This window comes from Camelina sativa, chromosome 11, assembly GCF_030686135.1.
Source record: "Camelina sativa cultivar CO46 ecotype springtype chromosome 11, ASM3068613v1".
NCBI classification, from domain to species: Eukaryota; Viridiplantae; Streptophyta; class Magnoliopsida; order Brassicales; family Brassicaceae; genus Camelina; species Camelina sativa.
The window spans coordinates 46,194,111-46,210,126 of NC_141890.1; the positions used below are offsets into that span (position 1 = coordinate 46,194,111).

At 30.9% G+C, this 16,016-nt stretch overlaps 3 protein-coding genes across 3 annotated transcripts; 1 reads left to right on the forward strand and 2 right to left on the reverse strand.

The window, feature by feature from the left end:
* Positions 1–6,168: 6,168 nt before the first annotated feature.
* Positions 6,169–8,158, reverse strand: LOC104726294 (uncharacterized). The gene is made up of 2 exons (XM_019232918.2): positions 7,447–8,158; positions 6,169–6,526 (listed from the first exon to the last, which is right to left on the reverse strand). The coding sequence occupies exons 1-2, from the start codon at positions 7,847–7,849 to the stop codon at positions 6,303–6,305; spliced, it is 627 nt and encodes a 208-aa protein (XP_019088463.2). The 5' UTR covers positions 7,850–8,158; the 3' UTR covers positions 6,169–6,302.
* A 1,584-nt stretch (positions 8,159–9,742) lies between these two features.
* Positions 9,743–12,870, reverse strand: LOC104728955 (uncharacterized). Its single transcript, XM_087474254.1, has 16 exons — positions 12,603–12,870; positions 12,477–12,499; positions 12,276–12,387; positions 12,070–12,167; positions 11,744–11,840; positions 11,567–11,656; positions 11,409–11,471; positions 11,239–11,313; positions 11,083–11,148; positions 10,926–11,003; positions 10,721–10,831; positions 10,557–10,634; positions 10,332–10,451; positions 10,158–10,201; positions 10,048–10,075; positions 9,743–9,899 (listed from the first exon to the last, which is right to left on the reverse strand). Exons 1-16 carry the CDS (start codon positions 12,633–12,635, stop codon positions 9,891–9,893), a joined length of 1,125 nt encoding a protein of 374 aa, XP_087330380.1. The 5' UTR covers positions 12,636–12,870; the 3' UTR covers positions 9,743–9,890.
* A 1,876-nt stretch (positions 12,871–14,746) lies between these two features.
* LOC104726295 (auxin-responsive protein IAA33-like) lies at positions 14,747–15,788 on the forward strand. The gene is made up of 2 exons (XM_010445125.3): positions 14,747–15,330; positions 15,540–15,788. The coding sequence occupies exons 1-2, from the start codon at positions 14,894–14,896 to the stop codon at positions 15,616–15,618; spliced, it is 516 nt and encodes a 171-aa protein (XP_010443427.1). The 5' UTR covers positions 14,747–14,893; the 3' UTR covers positions 15,619–15,788.
* The last annotated feature ends 228 nt before the right edge of the window (positions 15,789–16,016 follow it).

Genomic DNA, 16,016 nt, shown 5'->3' on the forward strand with positions numbered 1-16,016 from the left:
TATAATTGCTTTTATATAAGTATATAATTTAAATATTAATTTATAAGTTTTATAATTGTAATATGTTTAAGAATATTATATTAATTTATAAGTATACAATTATTTTTATATAAATATGCAATTTAAATGTTAATTTATAAATTTTTATAATTGTAATATGTTTAAGAATATTAAATTAATTTATAAGTATACAATTGCTTTTATATAAGTATGCAATTTAAATATTAATTTATAAGTTTTTATAATGGTAATATGTTTAAGAATATTATATTAATTTATAAGTATACAATTGTTTTTATATAAATATGTAATTTAAATATTAATTTATACGTTTTTATAATTATAATATGTTTAAAAATATTATATTATTAAATTTTATGATCTTAAACATATTCTTCCAATAACTAATTTCTTAACAAAAAATTTAAACTAATAATTTTACATTATTTTGGTAATATTAACTTAGTGTAGTCACTACCCAAAAAACAAAGTCATCTAGTACTTCATTTACCAAATAATGTAATGATGAAACTAAATTATTTCTAGGAAAAAAACAGTAAAAAGCAATATGAAAATAGTTGAGGAGAGAGAGAGAGAGGAAGACAGCAAAACGGCAAGTGGAAGCTTTTGATGGGATGAACTGGGCGGCGACTGATCTCACGTCACTTTCATTTTCATTTTTCATTTTTAATTTTTCTGTTTCGTGTTTCTTCTTCAGACGTGTAAGAACGAACGGTCTACGTAGTAATACACATACGGTGAATGGTTTGAAATTTTGTTTTTGTCCAAAGTAAATATATTAATTAATGCATGCAAGTTGAGAATCCAAAACACAAAATCATATCTTAAGATTAGGCAATCTTAGCATACACTACTATTAACCAAAACAATGTCATATTAAACCAGTAATTTTTTAATTAAAAATCTTATTAATGTAGTTAAGCCTTAAACTATCTCTAATAATTTTCCTTATTTTTTCCTCTATAGGATATCTATAATAGAGGAAAGGATTGCTCCAATGATTTTCTCTATTTTTTCTCTAAAAAGGAATATTCCAAAAAGTTTTTTTATTTTATTTTAAAATTATGTAAACTAATCCATTTTACTTTAAATTTGTAACACTTTCATAAAATTATTATTTTTATCTAAATTAAATATTTTAGCGATATTGGTGGATCCCAAAGTAATTTACCGGATTATTAAGTTATTAGTTTTTGTTGTATTAAAATAATTATTATAAATTGAATGAAAAATAAATTTTATAATTCATATAAATTATCTTTTCCAAATGGTAGTCTCAATATTTTAGACTAAATATTTATACTTAAATTTATATTATTAGTTTTTAAAAATACATATTTTATTAAATTTGTATTATTAGTTCTTAAAAATATTTATTTTATTTATTTTGGTTATAAATAAAAGAAGTTAAAGATTAAGATGACTAGTTGCAAATAAAATAGTTCACCTCTATTTATAGAAGAAAAAATAGAGTTCTTCTAAAAATAGAAAAAAAAATAGCAATCTCTATCATAGATGTGAAAATAGACATCCATTAAAACAAAACTACTCTATAATAGAATTTAAAGATGAAAATAGAAGATTATTGGAGATGCTCTTAGCCTCCTCAATCCTAGGTTAATTTTTTTAAATTCATTTTACACCTATTATTATCCTCTATATAATAAAACGGAAGTACACAACCTTTTTTGTAGACTATATAATATGGGTTATAAGATTAATTATTTGATTATTTGATATGTTATATGGATTGTAACTATTAGTTAAATCTCGATTTCAGATCTTCTTAATTAAAAAGGATATTCCAAAAAAAAAAAAGCTCCACAGAATATTTAATTAACTATATATAAGCAACAAAATCTCAAAATTTAATCACTCTTCGATGGATTAAAAGTAGTTTTCGATTATACTAGCAACTAATCAAAATAACATAAATAATGTTTATTATAATTGATTTAATAAATTTCAAAAAAATTAGGCTAATCTACGGAATAATCATAAGAAATCTTTAAAATATTTCAAATCATCATATTTAATATATGATTTTATTGTATAATGTTTTATTCACAACAAATTTTAAAAACAATTACATAAATTATATTTTATATAAAAATTATAATATAAATAAAAAAAAATTCAACCCGTTGTCTAGATCCTAATTTAGTTATTAAACTAAAACTTTAGACAAAATAGCGTAAGGAAAGTAGAATAATTGGAGATGGTCCAAAAAGGTGACGCGTGTCCCCTCTGTTCTGTATCCAATTATTACAAACTTTGGCCCTTCCTCTAATCTCTTTCGTCATTCTTTGACCACTCCAATATCAATTTGATATTTTCGTCTACTCTTTTTTCCTTTAAAAAAAAAAAAAATCATTTACGTTCTGCGATTCATGAACAAAAAAATATATTAAAACACTTTATTAAAAGCTCACTATTCATATCGGCTTGGCGCCAATTTCTCATTCTTTTGATTTACCATATGCTCTTTCTCTTTAAAAAAAAAATTGTAATGATTTTAATTCGGAATCACATATCAAAATTTTAGTCACGTAGATTGAAATGCTAAGGAATTCGGTAAATTCTACATTTTTAATTATAATTTACAACAACATTCGCTAATCTAATCCAACTTTTTGTCGTGGCAAAACAAAAAAAGGGTGGTCCGTAGAAAACAATTATGTTTCTAGCAATTGATGTGTTTCGTACGGAGGCAAACGTGGAGTCAATTGTTGAATGACAATTTTTCCTCCTTGTTTATTTATCTAATGAAACTATACAATATAGCGTTTGATGTTTATTTAGCGAGTTTGATTTGGCGAGTGCGACTACTTAAAAAAAAAAAAAAAGTTTTTGAGTAAAAACTGTGGACTGTATTTGGTGAGATCTGCTAAAACCAATCTAGTTAAAGCTAATTTAATTACATGGTTGGGACCTAAAAGAAGATGGTGAGGTTTAATTAAGTGGTAATGGCGAAGCACATGGTTTGCATGTAAACCGCCCACACGTGTCAGCCACTATGCACACGTGTCTCCTGCATGCTGCGTTATCCCATTGTCTATCTCTTCACCCTGCACCATTATCGTGTGTCGACAATTATATATTTATATCTGTTTTCTTTCAATAATTGTTTTCTACGTTTCAACCTTATTTATTCTGTTCCACAAAAATTGATATTTACAATTTTTTATACATTTTTAAAAAGTATTAATTATTAAATTTAAATATATTTTTTTGATTAAAGAAATATTATTTAATTTTAAATTAATAATAATTTAAAATTTTAAATATTTTCAATTATTAATTCTTAAAATTTATAAAACATTAATATTTGTAAGACAAAAAAATATCTCAAAATATTAATCTTTATTAGATGGAAGGAATATTTTATACTATTATACCAACTCAAAAAGATCATTGACAAAAGAAAAAACTATGCGATATGAATCTCTTATATATAATATTCATTCATGGATACGAGAGTGGTGCGAATACACTAGATGCGGATACGTTAAATAACACTTTAAAATGCGAAATATATGCCAGCTTTTAAAGCACGTCTTTGGTTTTGCGTCACCAATTCGGTGTATCACGTGTTATATAATCCTTTTTTTTTTCCTGATTAGCTAAATAATCTCTAAGCCATATAACATTATCATTTTGTTCTATTAGCATATATAAGTAGTATATTCTAATATATGCTGCCTTTTCCATTGAAAGCGGTGGAGCGATGGAGTTATTTAATGGGGATTGTGCGGTCAAAGAATGTGAAGCCACAAGTTTATTATATGAAATGTCGAACAAAGCAAAATTTTATATAAGTTGAACAAGATTCCAAAAAGAGAGGCACGGTGGATCGATCGAAAGTAAAGGAATGAAAACCGGAGTGGGTGTATCTTACTTTTGGACTAAGCAAACTCTCACCTCACGATTAACTTATCTCTTCTAATTCAAATGCTAAAAAAAAAGGAAACATAAGTTTATGTTTAGTATGATGGGTTCAACAATCACTAGTCAAGTCATGGAGCTTAAAATTTGATTTTTCATTTTATGCATTTATAACTTCGCTGAAAAACTCATAATAGTCAGTCAAGGGATGCACAAAATTAAACTATAAATACGGTATATACAATGTTTGGTAGTAAAAATAAAATCTCAAAATGACGACGCTACAATATTGTTTGATTATCCATTCATACAAAAACTCAAAATGACGACTATGAATATGTGCATTTTTGGCATATGATTATATCGATTTTCTTGTATTTTTTTTAAATATTTAGTATAAAAACGTGTTAAAGTTTTTGCGTTTCAGCTTTTTTTTTATAGTTTTAGGTTAAAAGTAAAAATACGAGGTGGTGATAAAAACAAATTTCCCCAACGAAAATAAAGACAGGAAATGTCGCCAAGGAGTTCGGCGCCGAAATATACGAGTTGTTGTTTTAAGATTTCATTCACATTTAAAAAAAAAAAAAAAAAAAAAACTTGCATTTTTCTAAAAATGATAAACATGATGAAGGTAACTGATTTAACCAAAGGAAAAACACATTTGTACCAACCGATCCAGAATCAAGCGTGGGCCTTTGTATCATACAAGTATACAAATAATGAAATAAGAATACATTACAAAAAACTACATATATATAAACAAAGTTGTACGAAAAACAAAAAAAGGAATAGAAATGGGTCTAAATTTGAAAAGCTACATCATCAAATCATTCCCCACGTTCGCTTTGTCATCCTACTATTTTGTTATTATTGCACATTGTGAATTATCGCATGACACTTTTCCATTTCTTTTCCTTTTAATATAAAAATAATAATATAGTTAATTTTTGTCTTTGTTGACTTGAAAAAAAAAGTATCCATATATTTATATAGGTATTATATAATAAACACTTTGCTGCTTATTGGACAATGAAATAGGCATTTTGTTTTTGTTTGTTGATTGTTCATGTCGCTGGAGAGCTTTATCTCAGTCGTTCAATAATAACAATATTATTATTTTAGCTGGCTCAAGAATATCTAACGGCTACAATCGTTTTGTCCAGCGTATCATAGTGTGCATGAGCTCATGCAATTAAATGGTGCATCTACAGTAAAACCTCTATAAATTAATAATGTTGGGACTAAGACATTTTATTAATTTATAGTGATATTAATTTATCTATAAATTAATAATTATTATTTTATAGTGTAAATTAATAATTATTAATTTATAGATATATTTTTAATTGTTTATTTTTTAAAAAATTATGAATTGGAACAACTATAGCAAAATAAGATTAAACTTTCGGATGTTATAAATTTTATGGTTTAGGAATTGAACTTGTAATATTTAGAAAGCACTATTTACAATAAATTACAAATATTATAGACAAATTGACTTATACACATGAGACACATAAATTCAAATTTATGAATAATAAAATCAATTCTCCTATTTTAATAATCTGTCAAATTATCAAATTGTAAATGATGCATATCTAAAAATTAAAACTTTAAATTTTAATTATTTGTATGACATGTTATAAAATATTTTAGAGATATTATTATAGGTTGAAAATACAACATTACAATTGTTCTATAGAATTGAACTTTAGGAGAAATATACACTATTATATCAGTATATATATATATATATAAATTTACATAATTATTAATTTATGATATTATTGGGACCATATTTTATAAGGAGATTTCGAAAAAATTATTATCTTATTATCTTATCGAATATTGTTAATTTTTATACTGGCCCGACTTGGGACCAGCAAAATTTATTAATTTATAATGTTTATTAATTTATAGAGTATTAAATTATAGAAGTTTTACTGTATATTATTTGGGGAGGGGTGGGGCATTTATGAAATTTGAAGCAAGTATTACAGCTGTTGGTGATTTTTTTTTTGTTTGGGTCCAGCTGCCACATCTATGATAGATGATCTATCTCATACATACTTGGATCTGCCCAAATCGAAGATATATATGGGCTTAAGATATTAGATAATTGGCCCATCAATACAATAAATATAATTTTTTTTTTAGTTAAGATTTTTGCAATCAAGTCATTTTCAAAGTATTACACCAAAATTGTTGATTATATATTTCTAAAAGATTTGATAGATAAAAAAAAAGAAACAAGACGCCAAATGAAAATATGAATGTTTTTACTATATTCGGATAATTTTTCGAAGTCTGATACTATTTTTTTTGTAATTCATTTCCACGGTGTCGTTGTCTTAAGTATTAATCTGGTACAATACAATGATTAAAGAGAAGCGCTTTTAACGATAAGCAGTATGATTGTTTCTTGGGATCCGAGGTGGACAACCGCTAAGCCATTGACGTGGGGAAGCCTTTATCAATCTCCGATCTTTCGAGGAAGACGACGACGATGAAGAAGAAGAAGATGATGATGATGAGCTCGACCTGTAATCCTCATCAAACTTGTCGAATCTCTCCAATTCATCACAAGAATTTGAGCTACCACTACGACCATTATTATAATCTGAGGGATCATACGGGCAAATGTATATTAGATGTTACATATATAAACATTGTTTTAAAAGAAGAATAACAAAAATTATGATTTGCAGAATGACGAATTAATGATTAGTTATATTTTTTTTACCAATTCGCCAATTAATGTGTTATAAAAACGAGTCCGCATTATACTTTTCACATTCGTTCATTTCATAGTGTAATTAATCAAAACCTAAATTAAAAGTGTAGATACTTTAGGTTGCACTTGATTAAACGATCAATATTGTATATATACATCCAGGGGCGGATCTACAGCCAAAGGGGGTGGGGCACGTGCCCCACACTCCTTTTTAATAATTGTTCAGCTAGACCTTTCAATATTGTATATGTTAGTTCATTTGGAAAAGAGTGTCTCATTCTAAGTTTGAGGAGAAGGGTTCAAACCCTCTCATATGCAATCATTTTCTATTTTATTGTTTTTCCTTTGTGTTTTCTTATTTTCTTCCCATGTTTTTCTATTGTTGTAGAAATTTTTTTTATTAGTGCCTCACATAGTTTTTGGCCCTAGATCCGCCATTGTCTACATCTCGTGAAATTTCCAAATACATGATAAAAGTTATCATATATATATAATAAACGCAGACCTGGCCCACAGGGGAAGCCACTAAAGCCAAAAAATCGGGTCTCTAATTTTGAAGGCTTTTTTACATATAAATCTTTTAAACAATAATAAGGTCTTTTTTTTGTGGATGAGATATGTATAAGAACTAAATACTTATATGTAAAAGGCCTTTGGTTTTTGTTAGATATGTGAAAAGATTTTAAAATTATGGCCTTTTATAGAAAACTTAAAATTTTAAAGCAATTAAAGCACAAAAAAGAGCATTTTTTTTTTTGCGTAGAGCACTTGTTAATGTCGGCCCGGCACTGAATAAACGTAATTACCTTTACTAAGCATGCTTTGGCTTGACCATCTAGAGAAACATCTCTTACGAAGATTCTTCCACTTCCAAATCTTAAGATTCGCCGGAAAAAGAGAATGTTTACTAGAGTCTCCGACGACTGTGATTGAGGGTTTTGGGAAACCAAGGCTGAGAAACGCCGGAGGAGGAGTAATCGGAGGAACGGTGTCTTCCGGTGGAGGATTGATCGGCGTTCCCGGCTGCATCTCCCACTTAAAAGGAACCCCTTTGTCGAGGCTCCGATGATGATAGTAATAGAACAATCTAGAAGAGCCTCCCACCGATGAGTTTCTTGAGATCATTGATTCTCTCTTGCATAGATCATCCTCGATTAACAATAATGAAGCTTTTGGTGTTGGAAATGTGTTATTGTGTTCTTCATTCATGATGATGCTCGTTTGTGTATAAAGGGAGAAGGATGGATACGTGAGATTTATGGCGATGATATAGAGTGCAACTATATATGTGTGTGTGTGTGTGTGTGTGTATATTTATACATGGAAAGAGAGATTCTTGCCCGATAAAATGGGCGTAATAATGGATATAAATTGATTTCATGGTTAGGAGAGTTGACTATGTGAATCTTAGACGCATGATGTATTTGTGTGTATTACTACATGTACCGAGTTTGATTATAATGTCTTGTTGATATAAATATACTATTGTCAGGGTTTGACTTTGATTATAACATACAAACAAAACTCAATTACTTGAATTCTTTGGTGATTAGGTTGCTTTGGCACGGGCCAACGTGTGTATCATTAACATTGATTCAAAGAAGTTGTACGCTTTAATGGTTTCAGTGGTGGATAAGACCGAATTATATTTGATGCACAATTGGTTGATTCACCATCGGAAATTTATTTTAAACTACGATTAAAGAAACTGTATATTCCAAAAGAAGAAGTAAACCATTTCTCATTGTAATCCCCACCAAGTTTATACTCCTCTAATCTGCTATACAAAGATAATTTAGATATATATATTATCTTTGGAATTACCCAATTAATATTTTGTTCCGTGATTAGATTGCTTATTAATTATTATTTTGTTTGGAAACCGGTTCATAGTGGCCAACCACAATTGCCAATTGGTCACTTTTATTTCTCATCATTGTAACAGGATTATTTAGTAAAGGCAAATCCGATAATTATGAATTATCATATACCAATTAAAGAAACTCGATTATCCAACAGAGAAATAAATCAAAACGATTTAAAACATTTATATTGTACTATATCTTTCTTTCCCCACCAAGGAATTTCTGTTGTAAATTGTTTGTTTTATAAGGAACTTTTTTTAAAAATGATTTTCCTATTTGGAGTTATAAAATATTTGATTTCCTTTATATACTTACATATTAAAAATCTATGTTTACTTTAAGATGAAGCGCACGTTAATACAGTTTGAAGGACGGCTGATTTCATATGCGCATGTGAAAGCAAATGACCAACCCCCTTAAGAGACGCCAAACTTTGCGTACTCCTCAATTTCATATCGTTGAGATTTTTTTTTAACCCATTTTTGCATGAATCACCATCGCACTAATCACGCAATTACCACAATTAAACCCACTTTTACGAAAACATACGATTTTAATTCTTCTTCTTTTATTTAAAGCAAGTTCCAATCAAGAAATTGTGGCCACGCAACCGAGTATGTTCTGTTATTACAGCAAAACAACTTATTAGTGATGCTAAAACTGACGCTACGTGAATATTTGCATCCCAATTTATTCAAAATATTCGAATCTTTGATTATAAAGAAAAAACAAGGCGTGACAACAATACTGTATTCGAGTTTTTGACTCATGAAGTGAAAACCAAAATTTAAAATCGAGTTTAAGGATGGTAACTAATAATAATGTTACTACTTTTTCTCTTGTAGCTCTCTGTCAAAAAAAATGATTTCTGTTGTAAAAAGTAAATACGATCTAACCAAATTCAATTCACCCCTAGTATTTACTACTCATATCTAAGAGTTACAGAACTGAAAATGTCTACAAGTCTCCTAAATTATATTGGACAGACCAAAACAATCTAATCATGAAAATAGTTTCAAAGTGATTTGATTAGTTTGGTTTGGAACTTGGAACAAAGATGTCAAAGAACATGGTGTTTGTCTTCTATGACTTACTGTGTGATTGCTAATTTAGTAGATATGAGATACTGTAACAGAGAGTACGAATCTTGATTTTTTTTACACTAAACAACCCATCATTAAGCCTTGATCATTTATAATAAGAATTTTTATCTCCAAAAAGGAGTCAGGATCTCTGATTTGACACAACTAAAAACTTGAATATACATAGCTTCGATAGAAGGAGAGGTTTGTGATTGGAACACAGTACTAAGACTACATTTTGCGACAAATCTTTTAGCAACATACCTTAACATGGATCCATTGCTTTTAAGTTTTAAGGCATCTTCATACTCCCTGCGGATATATTATATAAATAGAGACCAGTCAAGAGTCAATATTAAGCTCCTTTTTTGTGAAACAAAAACGATAAAGAACATCTCAATCATTTTACAAAGTAAGGATGTAACGAAGAAATAAAGGCGAGAGGAATCTATAAGTATACCTCAGCTGCCAATGGAACTGCGGATTTCCTGTTACAAGTTTGACTACTATTAGTTGTTTCACATAACCATCTTTGTTTAAAGCCAAAAATAAAGATTCATAAATTAATACCTTCGCTGCTCTGATTTAGGGAGATGTTTCGACATTATGGACTCCTGCAATAGAATAAACAGATGCCAAAGACATTTTCAATAAATTTAGTGTTGCTTCGAAAGCATCAATAATTGTAGAGGCTGAGGAAAATAGTCTCTGAGCCGTTAGTAAAAGAAAAATGAGGAAGAGAACCTGTTCTTGGATTATACTTCTTGCCTCAACAAGCTGAGCTTCGAGTTCAAGCTCTCTCTCTGTTGCTTCAGATGTAACAGATGCTCCTTTAGGTTCATCTTGTAACTGGACCATGCGTTCCTTTATTTTTATGTCCCAAGGAAATAAGAAGAAACAGCAAAAAGGTTAACTACAGATAAAAGATGGAATTTGCTGAGTAAATGCATAATGTCGTTAAGGAAAAACCTTTATAGAAGCCATCTTAGTGCGCAAACTTTCTTCTATATGACCTCTACCCATCCGGAAAGGTAGATCAAAGACGTCCTGTGTAATGACTAGTTAGTTAGATACTGGGCCATCAATTATGCGGATTATTATAAACACATTCAATAACCTAAGATTATACAAACCGTCTTCCCGCCCAGTGGAGATTGTGAAGTGTCAACCTCACGTTTGTCACTGCCAGCCAATGAAGGATTAGCTAACCCGTTTGGAGCATTTAGGAAATCACGCATATCCGTCTGCAACAAAACGAGAGATAAAAACTTTCGCTTATGAATAAACATCTTAGTTTACTCAAGTCGCAAGTTCAGCTTAGCATGAAAAAGAGCAAACCTGCATGGATCGTAGTAATGCTCTTAGATTAGTGTTCTCAGCCATTAATTCTTGATTTTTTGCTTCATACGCATCCACCTGTAGGGGCAACGTTATTAAAGAAATGCCCTTTGGAACTCTGCATAGTGTTATTGATTTGATGTAGTTAGACTCATACTATCTTTTTGTAGAAATCAGTATCAGTCTTCTTGCCATTCCAGGTACCACGCTGCCTCCCTTCTTTCTATTATGTATATCAGACAATCAGTCAGGTGAAAAATTCCACATTCATCATTTTAATTATTGGAAAAAGCAAGAAGCTGGTAAAAAGGACCTGTAGCAGATTCATAATCTCCATTCCAGATCTTGATTCTTTCTTTTTCTCCATTAGTACTTGATTCAGCCGTTCCTACAAGAGAAACAAAAAAAATATATATATAGTCATCACAATGCAGAATTAGAAAGGATACAGAAAAGTAAGTTCCACGAGATAAGATGCACAACCTGCAACTTAATGTAATCCTTTTCCTTTTTCTTCATCTCGTGAATCTGTTGAGCTTTGACTTGCTATTCACAGATTAGAGTATAAATGCAGAAAGTTCCATCAGTACAGTTCCCCCAAAAGAGAAAGTATATAATCCAAATACTATAAACTATCAGACCTGGTTACCAATCACCATCCTTTGGAATTCATCCCTCTCCTGCTGTAGCTTTTCAATCTGGGATTTTAACGCTGCTGTGTTTTTGGCTTCCTGTCAAAAGAGTGAAGTCACAATCAAACTCTCTTCAATCAAGAACCTAAGCAAAAATCATCTCAGCAAAAACTTGAAAGGACTCACGGTTCTGGTAATTGTAGCGATTTCCCTGTCCTTCTGGTGAAGTTGCGCTTCAAGCCTCTCAACTTTAGCTTCAAGTCTAGCTATATCCGATTGTTGTCTATACACAGTAAGGGAATGCACACAAAAAAAATTATGAATCCCTTCCGCAAATCAGAGTAGACAAACTCAAATATCAAACTAAGTTAAAGCATGATAGATCAATAAAACATCTAGAAATATATATATATTTTTAGCCAATGAAACACTTAACAATAGTCAAATCCTCCAAGAACAACAATTCAAAAGCCGCATTGAAAATTCAAACAAGGAAGAAAACCAAAACTCACCTCTGTCTCAGCTCATTAGCAGAGTCTCTAAACTCTATATCACGCTGTCGCTGCTGCAGCAACGAGTACATACAATTGCAAGTCCTTGATATGGAAACCTAAACCAAACAAAAACCCTAAATTAAAACCCCCAAAACCTCCCCCCACAACAATTTCACAATAACAAACGAATCAATAATTAAAAAAAAAAAAAAAAAAATACACACCGGATCATTGGAAAAGAGATCGAGCGAGGCGGGAAATCCAAATGTAACCATCGTCTGATTCAAATACTTCGTACAATGCTCCAAATTATCCACATTCGCGAATGTATAATCCCTTCTCAATCATTCCAAACAAAAAAATCCCTATCAGTACTAATCGGAGATTCTAAAAAGTAAAACCCTAGGTCGATTAAGAAAACTAACCCCGTCGCAGACTGAGATAAAACCTGTGAATCCACAAACCAGAGAATGAAATCAATTTCACTTTAAAAATCCGATGAGAAATATTAGAGAAACACACACACACAAATCGGAAAATAGTAATCTTACTTTGGCATCGTACTCAGAATCAGTCGCCGGCATTTTCGAAACGGCGACGGTTTAACTTTTCTCCTCCGTCGTATACACACAGAATCAGATCTAATCGAAAGCTGATAGAGAGAGAGAGAGAGAGAGAGAGCGAAACACAAATTCAAAAATCAAAAATATCTGAAAACGGAATGTTTCTGGGAGAAGAGCGAAATTAAAAATAATAAAACTTTTTAAAATCTCTCTCTTTGCTTTTTTTTCCACTTTGCTTTTTATTTCAGTAATAATCAAAAGGATTTGAGTTTTTTTTGATAATGAGCTTTAAAGGTTATGATCCACTACGGAGACACCCTCTTGTTTCAGTGCTCCTCCACGTGATTTTGACGCGCCAACGGTTGACATTGGGCTAGCACCGTTTATACTGGGCCTTACTTATAAGTATAATTGGGCTCTCGTGTAAAGCCTCTCTTAACACTTGTGCTAACCTTGGTAAGATGAACATGATAAAATGATTATCATTGTTTGGTTAGAAACAGACCAAAACAGCGGGTAAATCTTTTTGGTTGTTATTTATTTATTTTGATTAGTATCGGGGAGTGAAATAAGCAAACATTAACGTATGTCTGTAGAATCGAAAAAAAAAACAAAAATCGAGACAAATTAATTACTAGATGATTTAAAAATACAAAATGAAATGTGTTAAATTAAAACTATACTCTTTAAATTTGAAATTATATGAAACCGAGGTAAGTTTTAAACATTTCAATGCCTTCCATGTCGGATCTTCGAGTCTTCTAATTCGAATCCCGAGGTTTAAATTAAACTGTATTTTTTATCTACGCTCATCACCATTATTTTTATAGTATTAATAAAATTATTGTTTGCTTCAAACTTAAGAAAATATGCTTCTTGTGCTTCGTTTTATGTCTTCTTGGGTTTGCTTTTATTAGCTCATTCACCTATCTTGCTTGTTGGATCCACCGTTACTTTTTGAATTCAACAGACAAAAAATGTTCACCGTTAAAAAACATTTCAGCATAATATAATAACCTCTCTTACTCGTTATTTTTTTTCATGTAGGCGTATTATTTGCGTTTTATAAAAATAGTGTGTAGTGTTTTATTTGGAATCAGTAGTGTCCCTAGCTAACATAATTTAAAATTAGTTTAAATTTGTTAGTGTCCAACTAATAGGCTGACAGGTTTATTTGTTTAATATCATTCAGTGAGCCAACATCTATAACTTAAGAGAGTTTGGATTAGATAAGATTGTATTCGGGTTGTTGCCATAAACTGAGAGTTCAGTATGCAAATATATGAGATAGATATGGTAAAAGTATTCGTGTATGGTGCAATAAATGTATGAAAGTTGTGTAATATATATGCGTGTGTCATGTTTTGTTTTTAGTTAAGCTAGATGTGTGTATAAGTGTAAGTATGAAAAGAAGATGACGTGGAGCTCCCGACCAGGCGCGAGTCAAGGAAGCGAGGCGTTCGGCGACGGCAGCGCGGTCGTCTCCGCAGCCCATGCGTTACAATTTACAAGATCTCTTTTTCTATTACCTTATGTTTCATTATTTAATTACTCGATCAATTTATAATGTCTTTTCATTTGGAGTTCCTAGTTCATACTACTACATTTCTTTGTACTTATTATCGTGACTTGTAAAATGTTTTTAATGTTTACTTATGTTTTCCAGTCAGCTTGCGTCTTGTCCACGTTAACATTTCTAAACATTTTTAGTCTTAAATATCTTCGTTTTTATATGCATCCATATCTTGCGTTTAAAAGAACAATTTGGGTTGAAAAATTAGTGTGAAAACCTTTTTGACATTTCCTGTAACAGCTCTTGCTCCCACAGTGACACAGTGATAGATTATAGCATCATAATAATATCATTTAATACAAATGCATGTGAGAACATCTCTACGTGAATCCAATCGTTCATTGAATGATTAAATATGTAATTTGATTATTAATTAAAGGCAAAGGATTCATTGTTTAACGAGAAGGCCAAAGAGCAGATGTACTTTCAAATTAAATGAAATTTTTAAGACAACATTAAAACAAAAAAAATCGTAAAATAAAAAGACACCTTTTGTTTGCCACACAGTTTACGCCTTCTTTCTATCTATTTATAAGTACATACATTCACTTTCACCAGAATCTCATCAAACATACACAGTCTCTCTCTCTTTCTCTTTCTCTTTCTCTTTCTCTTTCTCTCCGTAGTCCCTAGCATAGAAAAAACACACGAAAGAGACTGAGTTGTCTTCGATAAGTTACAAAAACCCTAAAACCCTACACTCAATATGAACAGTTTCGAGCCACAAAGCCAAGACTCTTTGCAGAGAAGGTTTCATCAAGGTAACACCAACACACAACAACCTCGTGACACGACGACACCTTTCATGCCCAAATCTATTTCGAAAAACCATAATAATAGCAAATCCACCACCGGAGCGGCCGTGAGATCATTCCAAGGATTTGGTCTTAACGTCGAGGACGATCTAGTTTCATCCGTGGTTCCTCCGGTTACGGTTGTGCTAGAGGGACGTTCGATTTGCCAACGCGTAAGCCTAGACAAGCATGGGAGTTATCAGAGCTTAGCTTTGGCTCTGAGGCAAATGTTTGTCGATGGGGCTGATTCGACGGACGATCTTGATCTGTCTAACGCCATTCCTGGCCATCTTATTGCTTATGAAGACATGGAGAATGATCTACTCCTCGCAGGCGATCTTACTTGGAAGTAATACTCCTCTCTTTTACTCTTTTCAACATTAATCTCTTCTTTAATTAAATTTAGTTCTTTCATACGTTTGTGAGCGTTTCACGTATATATATACTGATCTTTCACAAAAGTCTCTAAATAATTTTCTCGTATATTTGAAGTTTATATAAATAGCAATATACTTGGAACTTTGAAGTTAATGAGAAAATTGGTTTGTGAGTATACAGGGACTTTGTTCGTGTAGCCAAGAGAATTCGAATCTTGCCGGTGAAAGGAAACACAAGCAAAGTGAAAAGAAACGAGTGAGGAGAAAAAACCGTTTTCACAACGATGTCAGAAGATGTTTTGTAGCAGCTAATGTCGTATGATTTGATCAGTGGCATTATTGTAAAAGTATCATCGGATGTGTTTGCTTTTTTTGTTCACTTGTCTACCCACTAAATGAAAAAAAAAAACATGAACCATAGAATGGCAAAGTGAAGAGACAATACAATAGATGTAATTTAACTTAAGCTATCTACGATTACGCTCCTAAATTTGGTTAACAACGAAATCGTACCGAGAAACCCATATGAAAACTGAATCAAATAAATGTTTTGTATGTGTTAAGATATCACAGGTTTAAAACTAGTAGTATTACTAAATTCAATCTAGTTTTCTTGATTAAATTGTCATTGTTTAGACATAAAATAAAACATTAGACG